The 17,804-nt window shown below is 32.8% G+C and overlaps 1 protein-coding gene across 1 annotated transcript; it reads left to right on the top strand.

Moving 5' to 3' along the window:
- The first annotated feature begins 2,308 nt into the window (after nt 1-2,308).
- On the top strand, nt 2,309-11,234 carry LOC137806222 (cyclic nucleotide-gated ion channel 4-like). Its single transcript, XM_068606254.1, has 7 exons — nt 2,309-3,202; nt 6,064-6,279; nt 6,943-7,262; nt 8,279-8,387; nt 8,503-8,739; nt 9,737-9,823; nt 10,634-11,234. The coding sequence occupies exons 1-7, from the start codon at nt 2,366-2,368 to the stop codon at nt 11,147-11,149; spliced, it is 2,322 nt and encodes a 773-aa protein (XP_068462355.1). The 5' UTR covers nt 2,309-2,365; the 3' UTR covers nt 11,150-11,234.
- Nucleotides 11,235-17,804: the final 6,570 nt, after the last annotated feature.

The raw sequence follows: 17,804 nt of genomic DNA, 5'->3' as shown, positions 1-17,804 counted from the left end.
TTAATAACTAATTAGATCTTAATTTAAAAATTATCTTATAAAATTTATTATAAAATTATTTTAAATATTAATAATATTTTTTAATTTTTAAAATAGTATTTAATTTAGTAAATATAGTGATTAATTATTTTTTTTCTAAAATTGATTTCTGTTTAACATTTTTTTAAATATAATATTAATAATTGCAAAATTATTAGGTACCTATTACCAGATTTGCTGAACAAAGGATTTTTTTAATCTTTAATGACATTCACAACTTTTGTTCGATTGACCTCGGACGAATTGAAAGGGCAAGTTCCTCTTTTAACTTTTCTCTGTTCGTGTCGGTTGACTTGATTATCTTCGCGCGTCTACGACGGTCACACGCCTAAGTATCCTGCTGTCGTTCGTGCTTTTTTCGATCAAACATCTGAAATCACAAGGACAAAGGCCGTCCTAGAGGCCGTTTGCACTCCGACGCTCAAGTTAGTATAGGGTTAGGAAACACCAAAGGAAAGCTGTAGAAAGCTCTTTGTGTATCTATGTGTGTTAGTGTAAAGTTGAGGGTCGAACACCCTCGGACTCAATACCAACACGATAACTCTATTCTAAACTAACAACTAACATAATATAAATTAATAATAAATACAAATTATAATAAATAATATAAATTTTTAAAAATACAAATTATAATAAATAAAAAAGAAACATATTCATAACATTAAAAAAAATTCAAACAAATTTAAAACACCACCAACCTTATGCGTGAATGTAATGTTGGTGAAGAGTGGCACGAGATCGGCGGCAGTAGCGACGGAGCAAAGAAAAACACACCTAAGAAGCGCGAAGTCAATGAAACAGTACTTCAACCAATGCAAAAAAGAAAACAAAATAAGAGAAATGAACAATGCAGAAGAATAGACGAACAAGAAGAAGAAACAGAGCTCGAGAACTTACAGTGGCACGCGAAATTGAACGCAAAGAAGAGGTGTGAGCAGGAACAAAGCAGGAAAGAATAGGAGGAAAGTATGAAAAGCGTAAGTGGCGCGCTTCAGAGTTAGGGTTAAAAAAGATTTCAGAATGTATCCATTTTTAATAACCGCATTCGTAAATGAAATTAATTTAAAAAATGTCACCGCGTTTTGAAAGACCGCGTCTAACGGTAAAACCACATTAAATAAAGAGTAGTTGTTTTTACATTTTGCACTAGTGTGTGGTTTAGTTTAGTTTTTTTATATAAAAAAAAAAACACCTATACCATATAATTTAACCTAGTTATATTTCATTGTATTAGCTTATTTTATTTTTCATTTGAAGGGTCATAAATAGACCCTAGTAAGTTTTTTTTTTTATTGAAATTACACTCTTAATTAAAACAACATATGTTTTTTTAACATAAAGTAATATTTTTGTACTGGACAGAGTGTTCGGTGCTCAGTAATTGGAGCTCGGTGCACGGGTGTGAGTAGGTCAGTTCGGCTGTTGGCCCAGTTACCTTAGTGAGATCGTTGGAGAATAATTAAAGTAATATTCTATAGGTTAGTCTAGGGTTGTTAATGAATTATATAAAGTGGTGTTGTTACACGTGACAGCTAGGTCACATAAACACGTTCGACCTAAGTGTGCATTTTAGGACACGAGATAGAACAAGTTGCATGCATTATGAATAGATAATGTTGCACCATAAGTAAGGGTGCCCACGCCTAGAGATAAGTGGTGCCCCATAGCAGGTAGTTTTTCTTTTGTTATTTTATGCTTTCAGTTGAGATAAGATTCTCATGAGAGAAAGTTGTTACAAGAGTAGTTATAAAAGGGGCAGGAGACCCCAGGTAAAGGGACACAGTTTTTTGAGTGCTAAGCTAAAGCTACATATACTACTTTTGTTTTATGCTCTTACTGACTTGATCGTCAGAGTGTGATCAACAGGTAGATGTCTCAACGGAAGGAATCATTTTCCAGTGCAATTTAGGAGACGAATGACAGATTTCCAGAGGAGACAGGTTAGCAACGGAGCTTTACCCAGATCAATCGACAGAGAGGTCAACCGGCGAGAACAATTTTTTTTTTCCAAAACATCATTAACCAAACTAGGAAAATTACTATTAACCATCAAGCTCAAACAGATATGGATTATTTTTTTTTGTTTAATATAAGTAGACTTGAAATCTAAATATACAATTGTATTAATTATTTTATTTAATGAAACTCAAACAAAATTACCTTCCATAAAAATAAACTGTGATATATAAAATGAATTATTTTTATTTTTATTTTTATTCTTCTTATTATTATTATTATGTGACAAAAATTGGAAAATGTTTCCTCAATTATTGCTGTCGAAACACAACTTAGAAAAATTTGATTGGGGAAGGACAGTTTGTGTGTTATGTATTCAAAATACATAATCATAATCTCCACGTTATCTTCCTACAATGTGTGGGTCTCTTTGGAACAACTAACCAAGCATGGCTATCATACTATAGAGCAACCATCTTCACTTCACACTTCTCTCTTTCTATGTGTATGTGTCCCACTCACAACATTTCTTATACAAAAATCCCAATCATATCTTCTTACAATTTCATTCCCTCACACAATCCACCCTCAATCAAACCATCCCAACAAAAAAGAAATCCATTTCTTTCTCTTAATTTTTCTCTCCACCACCATGGCTACTACAATAACAGAGCAAGAGTCCTCATCACGTGCCTCGCACGTGCTCCACTACACCCCCACCCCTATCACCACCTCCGACGAGGAGGAGGAGGAGGAGGAGGAGCATTTAGAAGGCAACGAGAACGAGCCCACCGGCGCGGGGTGGCGGTCAACAGCGGAGTGCGGCGGGGATGGGCGGAGAACGTTGGGGAAGGTGTTGGACCCGAGGGCGAAGTGGGTCCAGGAATGGAACAGAGTGTTCCTGCTAGTGTGCGCCGCGGGGTTGTTCGTCGACCCTCTGTTCTTCTACGCGCTCTCCGTTAGCGACTCGTGCATGTGCGTGTTCGTTGACGGGTGGCTCGCCGTTACCGTGACGGTGCTGCGGTGCATGACGGACGCGCTGCACCTGTGGAACATGGTGCTCAGAATGAAGATGGCCAAACGCACGTTCGGGTTGGGCGCCGCCGCGGGACTCAGAGACACTCGGCCGCGCACTGTCGCGCTAGGGTATCTCAAGTCACGGACGGGATTCATTTTTGATTTGTTCGTGATTCTTCCTCTGCCACAGGTAAATCACTTTCTTCTTCTTCTTCTTCTTCTTCTTCTTATGACTTTCTATACTAATTACCTTAATTTTTATGAAGACATGAAAATATGCAACATGTTAATCTTTTATCTTGACGACAATCTAATTATTTGTTAGCCTAATTTTTTATATAGAAATTAAATTATTGGTATTATCATTAGGAAACATTTTTTTTGTAAGACTAATAATTTTCCAAGCACCAACTCCTATAATTACAACAACTTTTATTTTTTAAATTATTATTAACATTTTGTTCCATTAGAAAATCAAATACAGGTTCCATGACTATAGATAGAATTTTTAACCACTTTTTTAATTATATTACAAGATTATTCAAAAACTATTTCTCATATTATCTCCAAGGGTAAAGGAATTTGAATTGCTGTCATTGTTAATTATATAGTATGATTATGTTTGCAAAGGGCGCAACTATATGTTTTTTTTTTATATAAAATACAAATAAACGTTAATATGAAATTTATAATAAATGAAAGTAATGTTATTTTTATATGACTCTATCTTATCCTTTTAACATTGAAAGGATTATATCGAAAGGTGTAGATAGAGGGGTGAAGAAGTAAATGTTAAAGATCATAATTATATTGTCACGTAGTTAATTATGAGTTTTGGCATGTTGTGAGTAGTATTTGGCTAAAAGCGTTTTTGCTTTTTGCATGAAAAAAAATGATTGGAAAGGAGAAAGTTCGTAGTTTGGTATTTTTAATTAGAGTGCATTGAAGAAGACCGTGACAGGTGTATGCGATAATGGGAGTGTGTATACATTTTTAGCATGAAAACTTTGAAGCTAGCCAACAATATTCTGCATGTGATGTTCCTCATTTGCGTCTATTAAACTTTAGATGATTTGATATATGTGGTTTATAAGTTTATTGTGAAGATGGTTTGATCTATTTTATACGCAATTAATAAGTTTCATACGGTAAAAACTAATACCAGATCTTCCAAAATGCTTATTGGTACCTAAATTTGTAAGGAAGGTTGGAAAACTTGTTGGAACTATATTAAATTTTCAAATAAAACATATCATCATCATTTAGAAAAAAAATAAAATTAGAATACTTGATCTCCACTCTTCTGGTCTTTCCCTAAAAAATTTTAAATTTATACATAATCATCATTAACTCGTATATGGGAATTTATACGAAACTGCAATAATTGTTGTCTCTTATTATTAAAATTGTTTGTTTTTTAAACATTACAAAATTTGAGAAATCGTGTTATTATGAAAAATTCGTGATTAATTTTTGTAATGTTAAAATGAATTATACTAAAATAATAAACATTTAATTCAAAATGATTATACAGAAATTGTGTTACATTTATACAATTGTACTTTTTTTTTCACGTGACACGGTTTTCTTGAACTAGTAATATTTTAAAAAATAATTTTATTTTAGTAATAAGGAGCAAAGTTTACTCCAATTTCTTAAACAAAAAACCCATATATGCTTATTTTTAGTTGGCAAGTTAGGATTTGTTATTATGATTTTCATGATTCATTGTTCTTATTTTAATAATTTTCTCTTTGCATTGATGGGGAAAATCGATTCCAAGTGTTTTCTATTTCAAGTAATGCAGAATAAGAATGAAAACAAAATAGCATCTGATGAACCTATCTAACAAAGGAACACTACATGAGCCTAAGCACGTGGTGTAGCAGAAACCATCCCAGAAAATGTCTATAGGTTTATTGGTGTGACTGTGCTTTCATTTTCCTTTCTTTGTTTTTTTGCATTGTACCAAAGGAGTCTTTGAAGAGTGATTTTGTCATTATTCTTAGAAGCTAAAACACGGCACTTGAATGATGTGATGATCTGCATAATAACATGCATATTTGGTTTCTGTTTGAAGGTATATATTTATTATGTATTAAAAAAAAGATCATAAAAATAAGTACTGGAGCCACAAATTTAGATTGCAGCCAATCTGATTCTTTGTCTGGTTAGAATATTTTATGATATATTCGCCGATGTGGTCCCCTTAAATATCTAGACATTATTATTGCATGTTTTGTTTCTAACATTTCATTATGCTCGTCAATATTGACAACTCAGTCACAAACATATATGCCATCTGGCTTTTGATCATCATTGAATGTTTGATCTCAATTTTTTCAAAATTATCTTTGCATGCAGTTGTGGAAGAGAACTTAAAATGGCTTATTTACTACAAATGTAAATGATGCTATAACACAAAAAGAGAGTATAAATGACCTTAATTAAAAATGTGAATACTGCATAATTAGAATTTTCTGAAGTGAATACACATCTTAAAGATACATCACGAAAATGAGTGCTATTAGATGCATGTGTTAGTTTTTTTTATATTCAATAAATTAAAATAAAAAATTTAAAGGATGTTTGAACTCTTCTTATATAGAAAATTTTAAAAACTTATCCTAGAAGACTCTATTGCAATAGAAAGAAAACTAAACAACATCCTAACAACATTACATATTATAAACAAAAACTATGAAATTTCAAAACTAGACCATTTCAAGTAATACCAGCAAAACAGAATGAATAACGTATATTATTGTCCCTTACTGGTGTCTCTGTTATAACATCTCTGTTATAATACTGCATCTCAGCCACCCATATACCAATCCTAATCAAACTGCACTGCACCACTGGACTTTCCCTGCACCTGCCTATGATCTATGCTTCCAAAACCAGAACAAATGCAGCAAATCCTTATGATAACATGTGGTAGTAATTGGTTACAACTTTTGATTACACATGCATGTATGTGTATAAATTAGAAATATATAGTGTAGTAAAGGTTGTATTGATGTGATGAAGAGTTGTTTGTTTGATTTTCAGATTGTGCTTTGGGTGGCAATCCCGTCGTTGTTGGAGAAAGGTTCAGTGACGTTGGTGATGACAGTGTTCTTAATTATATTTCTGTTCCAATACCTTCCCAAAATTTATCATTCTGTTTGCCATCTGCGACGCACGCAAAACCTCTCTGGCTACATTTTTGGAACAGTTTGGTGGGGAATCGCCCTTAACATGATAGCTTATTTTGTTGCTTCCCATGTAAGTCACACCTTTCTTTTCACCCATATACAAATAATACAAAGTAAGATTTGATTATGAGTACTTCAAATATTACGAGTTTATTTGTTATCTTATGGAAGAAAGACTTAGACATAACAATAGTGAGAGTGGTAACAGATAAATGAATAGTTAAGGTGGTGGAAATTTTTTTGTTTTCTCGTTGTGTATAATTCTCCAATGATTGTAATGAATAGTGGAACCAACCATACATGTTTATAATATATATCAGCACAAAGACAATTTTACTTTTTGCTTGTTTCAAGAAGTATCATCCAAGTAATTCTCTACAATAAAGTTTATTCACTGTGCAAATAAGTATGCTGGTATATCCATACACACCTGCTGATAAAAAAATATATCCATACACACCAATCATATTAAAAATTATTAAAGAACGGAAAGCAAGGGCACTCTATACCAAAACTTATAAGAAAACATTAAAAAATCTATTCTCTGATGATTACCAGACCCTTAGGTTTTCTATAAAGTATCTTAAGTAGGATACTTTGAACTGTGGTGGGACATGATGAACCACTGTTTTGTGGTTTGAAATTTGATGTTTTGAAATATATATAATGTGAAATGGAATAGAATTTGGTGTGAGTAGTTAACATATTGCAGTGTTTATGAACAAATGATCAGGCAGCAGGGGCATGTTGGTACTTGCTGGGGATTCAAAGGGCAGCAAAGTGTCTGAAAGTGCAGTGTGGAAAAACAAGTGGTTGTGGCATGAACATTCTGTCATGTCAAAGCCCTATATATTATGGAAGCAATAAGAGTTTGTTGGTTAGGGATAGAGCAAGGTTGGCATGGGCAGAGAACAGAGAAGTGAGGCAAACATGCTTAAATGGCCCTGACAACTACAACTATGGAGCTTATAGATGGACCGTTCAGCTTGTCAAAAATAATAATCGTTTGGAAAAGATTCTTTTCCCTATCTTCTGGGGCCTAATGACTCTAAGGTACCACCTTTCTTTTCTTTTCTTTTCCTTCTATCCCTTCATTTGTCCATGTTAACCATTCTCTGCCTTAAATGTTCTTGGAAAAGATTTCTTTAGAAAAATCATACTTTTTACACCACATTATAATAATATTTTAATATTTAAAATTAAATATAAATTAAATATGATTAAAATATTATTTTATTGATTTATGAAGTGTATGTTGTTTATTGTTTGTGTGTCAACATATCACCATAGATGGTTTAATTTCACATTTTACTATTTAAAATTGTTATTATTTTATAAATTATTTTTAACACATTTTCTATTAATTTTTTTTATACATTTTCTTATTTTCTAAAATTTCAATAAAGTTATGATGTGTCATGAAAATAAACTGTAAAAGAAAAATAAAACAAAGTCTAAAAGTTATTAAAATAAAAGATGATAAAACGACACACTAAAAAATAATATTAAATAAAAATCAATTTAAAAAAATAATAATTATTTACTATTAGTTAAATTATATACCATTTTAAAAACTAAAAAAATTTATAAATATCTAAAATAATTTTTATTATTAATAATTTTTATAAACTAATTTTTAAATAGATATATAATTAGTTGCCAAATTTTATCTTATTAATAATAAAATTATTTTAAATATTAATAATTTTTTTAGATTTTAAAATAATATTTAATTTAGTTAAAATACTGAATGATTAATTTTTGTCTTTTAAATTTATTTTTTATTTAATAATTTTTTAATGACAATTTTTTAATTTTTTATGATCACAAATTACTATTTAATAAATTAGTAAATATGAAAAAAATAACAAAAGATGTTGATAAAAAATAGTTTAATAAAATTTGCAAAATAATAAGTACTAACATAAATAATTAAATCTTATAAAAATCACGGCACAGTCATGTATTTTCACTAATATTTGGTCAATTATCGTTATTTTTGTGTGTGGTAGTTATTATTGCTTCATGCTTACTCCAAAATTTAAACCATATATTGTTGATGTGATAAGCACTTTTGGAAACCTAGAAAGTACAACAGAATGGCTAGAAGTAGTTTTCAACATCATTGTGCTGACCAGTGGCCTTCTTCTTGTAACTATGTTGATCGGAAACATCAAGGTAACAAACACCATGCCATTACCAATTGCTAACTAATCACATTCATTTAAATGAATATTGATTCGGTGAGGGAAATATATGGTATGAAAATTGGTTTGATGTTACAATGGAGCAGGTATTTTTGCATGCAACAACGTCAAAGAAGCAAGCAATGCAGTTGAAGATGAGGAACATTGAATGGTGGATGAGGAAACGAAGGTTGCCACAAGGGTTTCGACAACGTGTGCGTAACTATGAGAGGCATCGTTGGGCTGCCATGCGAGGTGTTGATGAATACGAGATGACCAGAAATCTTCCTGAAGGGTTAAGAAGAGACATCAAGTACCATCTTTGTCTTGACTTGGTTAGACAGGTAAAGAAATAGCTCAAGAACTTATTCTCTCCCTAACTTTTAAATTTAAGGATAATGGTAATAAAGAAATTTAATTAAATTTTAAGTATCCCATCAATTTTAAGTAATCCAAAAAGAAGTCAGAAGAGATTAAAGAGAGAATGATGAGTTGGAGACAAGAAGACAAAAGTAACATTCACACCACCAAAATCAAACAATAAAATACTTAGACAAATATAAAAAATATATTAAATACTTAGTAAAATATTTTTTAATAGAAATTCAATTAAAAATACTCAAAGTTTTAATATATTTAAAATTTAATTAAGTCTAAAAAATTTATTATATAAATCTTTTTATGAGATCCTAAATTTTAAAAATAAAAAGCAAAATTTCAATAATTAAATTAATGTTGAAGTTATACAAAATACAAAATTAAAAAAAAAATCAACTTTTTATAAGAGTTAATTAAGAGGAAAAAAAATAATGAAAATGTAGTAGGTTGCTTAAAAGTAACTTTTCATAGTAAAAGATAGTAAAAGCTAGTGTAAATTTTTCACTAGACTCTGCATTGTAAATGTTATAAAATTTATTACCGCGCCAAAAGTAAGAGTAGATGGATTGCCACCAATGATTTTTCCCTCTTGATAATATGTTTAAGATAAATAGTAATTTTGGTATCTTTTAAGTTGTTATTGTTATTATGATTTTAGTTTTTATATTTTAGATAAATTCTCAATTTTGATCAAACTCATAATTTTATAAATAACTGTTTTTTTATATGTATATTTTGATTAACTAAATCACAGTAATTAACTTAAATGCATAAATTAAGTTTAAAGTTCAATGAGATCAAAATAAACAATACGTAAATTTAAAAATTTGACAAAATTAAAATTTTTCTAAACCATGAAGACTAAAATTCCATAATAAATAGTGTTTTAGTTTTATTTTTAAACTCTTGTTAAAAAGTCAATTATGTTGTTGTTTACTAAATATATCTTTGTATTTTATTGAGGTGCCTCTGTTTCAACACATGGACGATCTGGTTCTCGAGAACATCTGTGACCGTGTGAAGTCTCTGATATTCACAAAGGGAGAAACAGTACGTTCTAATTTCCACTATGTAGAAATACCTCATTTTGCATAATGCATAGTGCAAGTTAATTAACTTCAACTATAAACATGATTTTTTAATACATATTTTACTGTCACCTAAAATTAATTCAAATTTATATTACAAACCTGTCTTATTTAATTACACACTCTTGATCTCATAATTTCTTTCGTATATGACTAATAACACTAAAAAAAACTATTAAATTAAAATCAATTTTATACGCAATAAATAATTAGTTATTATATATTAAATTATATATTATTTTATAAATTAAAAATTTATTAATATTTAAAATAAATTTTATTATTAATAAAAATTTATAAATCAAATTTATAATTTTTATTCAATTAGTTATTTCAGATCTTAAACTTGATAATTAAAAAATTTCGTAACTAATTAAAAATTGGTTTATAAAAATTTTATTAATAGTAAAATTTATTTTAAATATCAATAATTTTTTAGTGTATAAAATAATATCTAATTTAATTAAATAATTAATTATTATTTTATGTTTAAATTTGTTTTTATTTAATAATTTTTAATAATATTTTTTATCAACTAAAATTATAAATAAATGTGGAATATTTTAAACATATTTCAACCTTATATTATTTTTAGTAGTGTAATCATGGCAACAAATATTTATATATTATCTTTTTCAGTTGGGGTTTGCCTTCATTTAAACTTATAAACCCTAAACTTGGTACAATGGTGAACCACCTTATGTTGTTTTATTATGAAAAGAAGTGTTATTTGGTGGTGAAAAGATGATAATTAAAGGAGTATATGATGCAGATAGCAAGAGAAGGAGACCCAGTTCAGAGAATGCTGTTTGTAGTAAGGGGCCACCTTCAAAGCAGCCAAGTTCTAAGGGATGGTGTGAAGAGTTGCTGCATGTTAGGGCCAGGAAACTTCAGTGGTGATGAGCTTCTTTCATGGTGTTTGAGGAGACCCTTCATAGAACGTCTTCCACCATCTTCATCCACACTCATCACATTGGAAACCACAGAGGCTTTTGGCCTTGAAGCCGAGGATGTGAAGTACGTGACACAACATTTCAGGTACACATTTGTTAAGGAAAAGGTGAAGAGAAGTGCAAGGTATTACTCACCAGGGTGGAGAACTTGGGCTGCAGTGGCCATTCAATTGGCTTGGAGGAGGTACAAGCATAGGTTGACTTTGACCTCTCTGTCCTTCATAAGGCCTAGGAGACCCTTGTCAAGGTCCTCTTCCATGGGAGAAGATAGGCTTCGCCTCTACACTGCTTTGTTGACCTCACCAAAGCCTAATCAGGATGATTTTGACTTTTGAGGACATCATGTGTGGGTGTGGACTTTTATTGTTTCATTGATATTAACATATAGTAGAAAATAAAGAAATATGTGTGCATCTTTTATCATTGTGTTCATTATTATGAGAGTAAATTAAATTGATATTTCTGATATTTTCTTGAATAATATATAGAGTCTAACTTATTTGAAAGCCTACAACATTTTTTTTATATTTTTAAAATCATTATTTACTTATACCCACCCTTTAGATTTTAAAAAATATTATACTTGTACCCTTATAATTGTGACCCTCATAGATAAAAAAAAAGAATTAACTACTCCAGAAAAATTGTTCAACCTTACCACATCGGTTCAGAGTTAAACATCGTTCATTAAAATACAGTGACATTTTTAAAACTAAAACGAACATATAGACGACAATTCATGGTACACTATCGTCTTTGATTGTGTGTGAACTTAGACGACGATTCTTTATATGAATCGCCATGTATGAGCATCACATAAACTGCGATTTTAATAAAATCGCAGTCTATTTTCTCAAATTCCATCATAGACAACGGTTTTTTACTAATAATCGTTGTTTATGTTCTTTTTATTTTACTCTAATCAAAGTCTTACATACTTAAGCTTTCAACACTTTCATTCTTCTCCCGCTCTCATTTTTTCTGCACTTTGCAACAGTCTTACCACACTGGTTTAGAGCCAAACGTCGTTCATTAAAATGCGGTGACATTTTTTAAATTAAAACGAACATATAGACGACGATTCATGGTAAAACTACCATCTATGATTATTACTGAACTCATAGACAACGATTATTGATAAGAATCATTGTGTATGAGCATCACATAGACTGTGGTTTTAATAAAACTGCAGTCTATTTTATTAAATATCATCATAGACGACGGTTCTTACTAATAATAGTCGTTTATGTTCTTTTTATTTTACCCTAATCAAAGTCTGTCATACTTACGCTTTCAACACTTTCGTTCTTCTTGCGCTCTCGTATTTTTCACACTTTTGCACTCTGCAATTAACTTCTGTACTTTGCTTCCCATCAGGCTTTTGTAACTTCTTCCTCCACTTGCTTTGGTTGTATATTGTTCCTCCAATCTTCCATCGCTCCATTTGCCGTAGCTGCACACCACCACGAGGTTGGTGAAATTTGTTTTTGGTATTTTTTTAAGTATGTCCATTTTTTATTTCTCTTTTTATTAGTCTATTAATTTGTATGTTTAATAAAAAACATTTGTAGTTATTATTAATTAATATTATTTTTCATGAGTATGTTAAATTGGAATTGTTAGGTTAGAATTATTATTTAGTTAGATTATCATTAGAGTAATATTATTTTATAAATAATTTTAGGATTTATAATTGACATTATTTATTGAATTGTATGTATAACTAGATTTGTTAATCTTTTTAATTGCATGTTGATCCTGCCTGTTGACCGGAGCGCGGGAGAATGCCTCGTCAAAGGATCGACGTGCGCACTGCTTATCGCCTTCGTTCCTCTTCTGGATCTACCTCAAGAACCTGCAAAGAAACGACACGGCGCCGCTGCGGCCGATCGCACTCCGACGCTCAAGTCAGTGGCGGTATCACCAAATACTAAGAACTAGAACCGTGCAAACTCTCTCTCACAAACAGCTCTGTCACTCGCAAGCGTAAAGTGTATGAACTGAACGTGCGTACCTCAGAAAGTTCGTTAAGAGCTCTTATATACCTGGTGGTTTTCTCTCTCCTGGCAGTTACAGACGTGGACACGTGGCTCGCATCCAACTGTACACGTGCCATCATCTGGAGGCTCCCTGACTTGGCGTTGCTTCTACTCTCATTTTGGCTAAGTTACGTATGCATGGTACTGCCCAGTGCATAGCAAACTTAGGAGTGCGATCTCTACTGAAACTGGCGAGTTAGGGCCTTCATACACCTTCCCTGTAGTCTCGCCGGCCGCCTTCATAACCTGCTTCCTTTCATCTCCGGTGATGTGCTTGTTCTGGCGATCTCCGACTGCTTGGTCGCCTGAGTCTGCATCTGGCGACTTTATCCTCAACCTGGCGATCGCCTATTCTGGTAAGCTGGAGATCGGAACACGCCAACTTAACAATCGGCGACTATACGTGCCTCCCGACTTCCTTCCTAGCTGCCAACCTGGCGCCCTGTCAACACGCCTACACTGTAGCAGGGTGCCACGTCATCATACCCGACTACCAGGGCGGTACACATGTATATTTATAATTATTTGATACATGTTGGTAATGAGTTTGGGGGTGTTCGATCCTCAACAATTGTTTCCCGTTTGGGAGACCCTTAGTTTCCCGTTTATATTTCATACATGTATTTGTTTACTACTCTTCCCATGGTATTTTTAAAAAAAAATTATTTTTAAAAGCAGAGGAGGTTGTAGTTACAGTAATTGTATTGAATCTTGAATTTGTTGAAGATGGTTGTTGCCCCTGCAAGACATGTGTTTGATGAAGCCTTTTTTGTAAATTTCATGTGTATGTACATTTGCTTTAAGAATGTCTTAGGTATAGTTTAGAGATTTTTAGAGTAGGCCTTTTGCTAGGTAACTCGCCTCTTAACCGCTGGCCATGTGATAAGAGCAAGCATAAATTTTCTGGAACTGTTTTTAACATCATACAATTGAGAAAACAAGTTTTACAACAGAGAATTAAGGATTTACAGAGAACTAGCATGTGTTCTTGAAAGATTTTACAAATCAAAAGTGTGCTTGTTCTTTGTTGGCTCTAAGGCTTGGTGAGAGGTGCTGCTACTGTTTGAGCAATCTGTTCTACTAGTCTAAGGCAGATTTTTGCATCCTCTATCAGGTGTATTCGTTTCATATTTCATTTCTTGTAAAAGTGTGATTGTAAACTCTTCTTGATAGGGTTTCTTGAAGAGTGTGTGTGCTGAAATAATGTTTTTCAGCAAGTGTGCCAAGTTTCTTGTAGGGTTCAAGAACAGTGGTTGTGTAAGTGTGTTTGGTACGTTTTGTTTAGTGGATTTCACCTTGGATTATGTGAGACTGGATGTAGCTCATTTGAGTGAACCAGTATAACTGTTGTGCGTTCATTTCTCTTCATCCCTGCACTCAGATTCTTGCTTATCTGTCAATCTGTCTAAAATTGAATCTGTTCAATAAAAAATAAATATGTTTTTTTTTTTTCTGGGCTTGTTCATACTGTTCTTATTTTCTGGAAAATCAGTTTGGTTCTGTTAAGAAGATATATGAACTGGTAATTACAAATAAAACAGTTTGATTGTGATAGGTTACCCAATTGATTGACAAGCTGATATTTGAACCTTCATTACTTGCATAAAATTTGAAGATTACTGTTTTAGTTGTTCACTGTTTTCTCTTTAAAATCAGTGTGTGTGGCTTGCAAATTAATCTGCATAACCTCAAAAATAATTTGGCTGATATAAACGTTTTTAAACATAAACAGTGTCAAAATAAATATGTTCATTGCCAAATAAATCGATTTATTTTCTGTGTACTGTGATAAAACCTCTTGAACTTTGACACTATTGAACCCAAAAATTGGTATCAAGATCTAGGACTTGTATTTTAATCAAGTTTGTTTGCAATTGCAATAATGTCTGAGTTTAAAGTGCTTTTTACTGAGGGATCTTCTGTCAATAGACCACCTATGTTCAATGGAATGAATTATGCTTTTTGGAAAATTAGAATGAAAATTTTCATGGAATCTATTGATGCATGAATTTGGGAAGCTGTGGTCCATGGACCCTATGTGCCAATGCAGGTTGTCAAGGATGAAGAAGTGGTAAAGCCAAGATCTGAATGGAATGAGACCAAAAGGAGGAAGGCTCAATATGATCTTGTGGCCAAGAACATCATAACATCCTCATTAACAATGGATGAGTTCTTCAGGATATCCCAATGCAGTTCAGCTAAGGAGATGTGGGAGGTCTTGGAAGTCACTCATGAGGGTACTGAAGATGTGAAGAGATCAAGAAAACATTCTCTTATCCAAGAATATGAATTGTTTAGAATGCAACCCGAGGAGAGCATTGCTGATGTGCAAAAAAGGTTCACTCATATTGTGAATCACCTTACTGGTTTGAGAAAGGAATTTGACAGAGAGGAACTCAACATAAAAGTGTTGAAGTGCCTCGACAGAAGCTGGCAACCCAAGGTGACTGCCATATTAGAAAGTCGTGATCTGTCAAAGCTGTCAACTGTTACACTCTTTGGGAAATTAATGGAGCATGAGCTGGAGCTCAAGAAACTCAAAGAGCAGGAAACGGTGGAAAGAAAACCCAAAGGACTTGCACTGAAAGTAAGTGAACATAATGAGACCAATGAGGAAAAAGAAGATGCTGAACATGATGATACAATCAGCCTACTTACAAAGAGATCCAACAGATTTCTAAAGAAGAAAAACAGAGATAGGAACCAACAGAAAAGAAGGTATCCTAAACCTAATGACTCAAATTCCTCTAACTACACTTGCTTTGGCTGTGGCAAAACATGGCACATCAAAATTTATTGTCCAACCAATCAATCAAAGGACAAATCTGCCAACAAGAAGGTTGAAAGGAGCAAGGGGAGAAGAGCTTACATTTTATGGGAAGAGAATGAAGTATCTTCAACCAGTAGCTCTTCAACTGAGAGTGAGGAAAACAATTTGTGCTTCATGGTGAAAGATGAAGGGTCAATCTCTGATTCAGTAAGTGAATTCTCTATGGAATCTGATAACTATGATCAATTGCTTGCTGCTTTTAAAGAAACACATGATGAAGAAAATAGGCTAGCTGTAATATGCAATAAGTTGCAAAAGGTAAATAATGTGCTTGCACCTAAAGTAAAAACACTTGAGGAAGAACTGCATAAGGCCAAAACAGATCTGGTAAGCCTTGAACTAACATGCTTACATGCCTCTATTAAAACCTGTGAAAACTGCAAAAAATTGGAAAAACAAGTAGAGTATTTGCTAAAAACTCTTTCCAATTTCACCAAGGGAAGAGAGAACCTTGAGTCTCTCCTTGGCTCACAGAATGTTGTTTTCAACAAGAATGGTATTGGTTATAACCCTCGAAATGTAACCAATGTCAAAAAGCTTTCAAGTTTTTTTGTTCCAGCAAAATCAAGTTTTCCACCTTTTACTAGTGGCAAAAAGGCATCTCATGTAACCTGTTTTAACTGCATGAAATCTGGTCATACCTCTAAGTCGTGCATTGCTAGAAAGCATCTCGTTCTTAAGAACTTAGCAAAATGGCTACTAAAGGAAAGGTTTTAATCTGTGCTGGACCCTATACTGAAAAGGGTACCATTTGTATCATCTTTGTTCTGTTTTGCAGAAAGGCAACAAGAAAAATCAATGGTACTTCGACAGTGGCTGTTCCAAACATATGATTGGAGATCTTACAAAATTCACTAGCTTGAAGCTCAAAGCAGAGGGACATGTAACCTATGGTGATAATAACCGAGGAAGAATTTTGGGCAAAGGCACTGTCGGAACAGGGAATTCAACCACTATTGAGAATGTGCTTTATGTAGAAGGACTCAAGCATAGCCTTCTCAGTATCAGTCAACTGTGTGACAAAGGATACAAGGTGAACTTCAAGTCAAAGGGCTGCACAATCTCAAGTGACTCCTCTGGTAAGGTGCTGTTTACTGGTAAGAGAGTGAATAACATATACCTTTTGGATATCATGGAAACTAACTCTTCAAATGAGTGTTTACTGTCTAGAAGAGATGAGTCTTGGCTATGGCACAGGAGGTTAGCTCACATACACACTAATCACTGAAATCTAAAGATCTTGTTTCTGGTTTACCTAACATTAAATTTCAGGATAACAAGCTCTGTGATGCTTGTGTGAAAGGTAAACAAATCAGATCCTCTTTCAATTCAAAAGACATTGTTTCTGCAAAAAATCCATTGGATGTATTGCATATGGACTTATTTGGACCCTCTAGAGTTGCTAGCTTGGCTGGAAATTTGTATGCTTTAGTTGTTGTGGATGACTACTCTAGATTTACATGGACTTTGTTTCTTGCAAATAAAAATGATGCTTACAATGCTTTTAAGAAATTAGCAAAGGTTCTGCAGAATGAAAATGGTTGCTGCATAAAATCAATTCGAAGTGATCATGGGGGAGAGTATCAGAATGCTAGATTTGAGAGGTTCTGTGAGAAGCATGGGATATCACATACCTTTTCAGCCCCTAGGACTCCCCAACAAAACAGTGTAGTTGAAAGGAAAAACAGATCACTAGAAGAACTAGTTAGAACCATGTTAAATGAATCTAAGCTTCCTAAGTATTTTTGGGCAGATGCAGTCTATACTGCAGCTTATGTGTTAAACAAAACCTTAATTAGACCCATTCTTAAGAAAACTCCATATGAATTGTATAAGGGCAAGAAACCTAGTGTGAGTCACCTTAGAGTGTTTGGGTGTAAATGTTTTGTATTGAATAATGACAAAGAGAATTTAGGTAAGTTTGATGCTAAATCTGATGAAGGTGTGCACATTGGTTATGCTTTGAATGGTCATGCATATAGAGTCTTCAATAAAAGATTGCTCATAGTAGAAGAATCAATGCATGTTGTATTTGATGAAGCTGATCATAGCATATCTAAAACTGCTGCTGATGACCTTGACTGTAATGAATTTAAATATGTTTTAAATCAAAATGAATCG

The sequence above is a fragment of the Phaseolus vulgaris genome, chromosome 11 (genome assembly GCF_000499845.2).
Source record: "Phaseolus vulgaris cultivar G19833 chromosome 11, P. vulgaris v2.0, whole genome shotgun sequence".
In the NCBI taxonomy this organism is placed as follows: Eukaryota; Viridiplantae; Streptophyta; class Magnoliopsida; order Fabales; family Fabaceae; genus Phaseolus; species Phaseolus vulgaris.
Note: the sequence above shows the minus strand (reverse complement) of the source record. Positions and strands in the feature narration are given on the sequence as shown.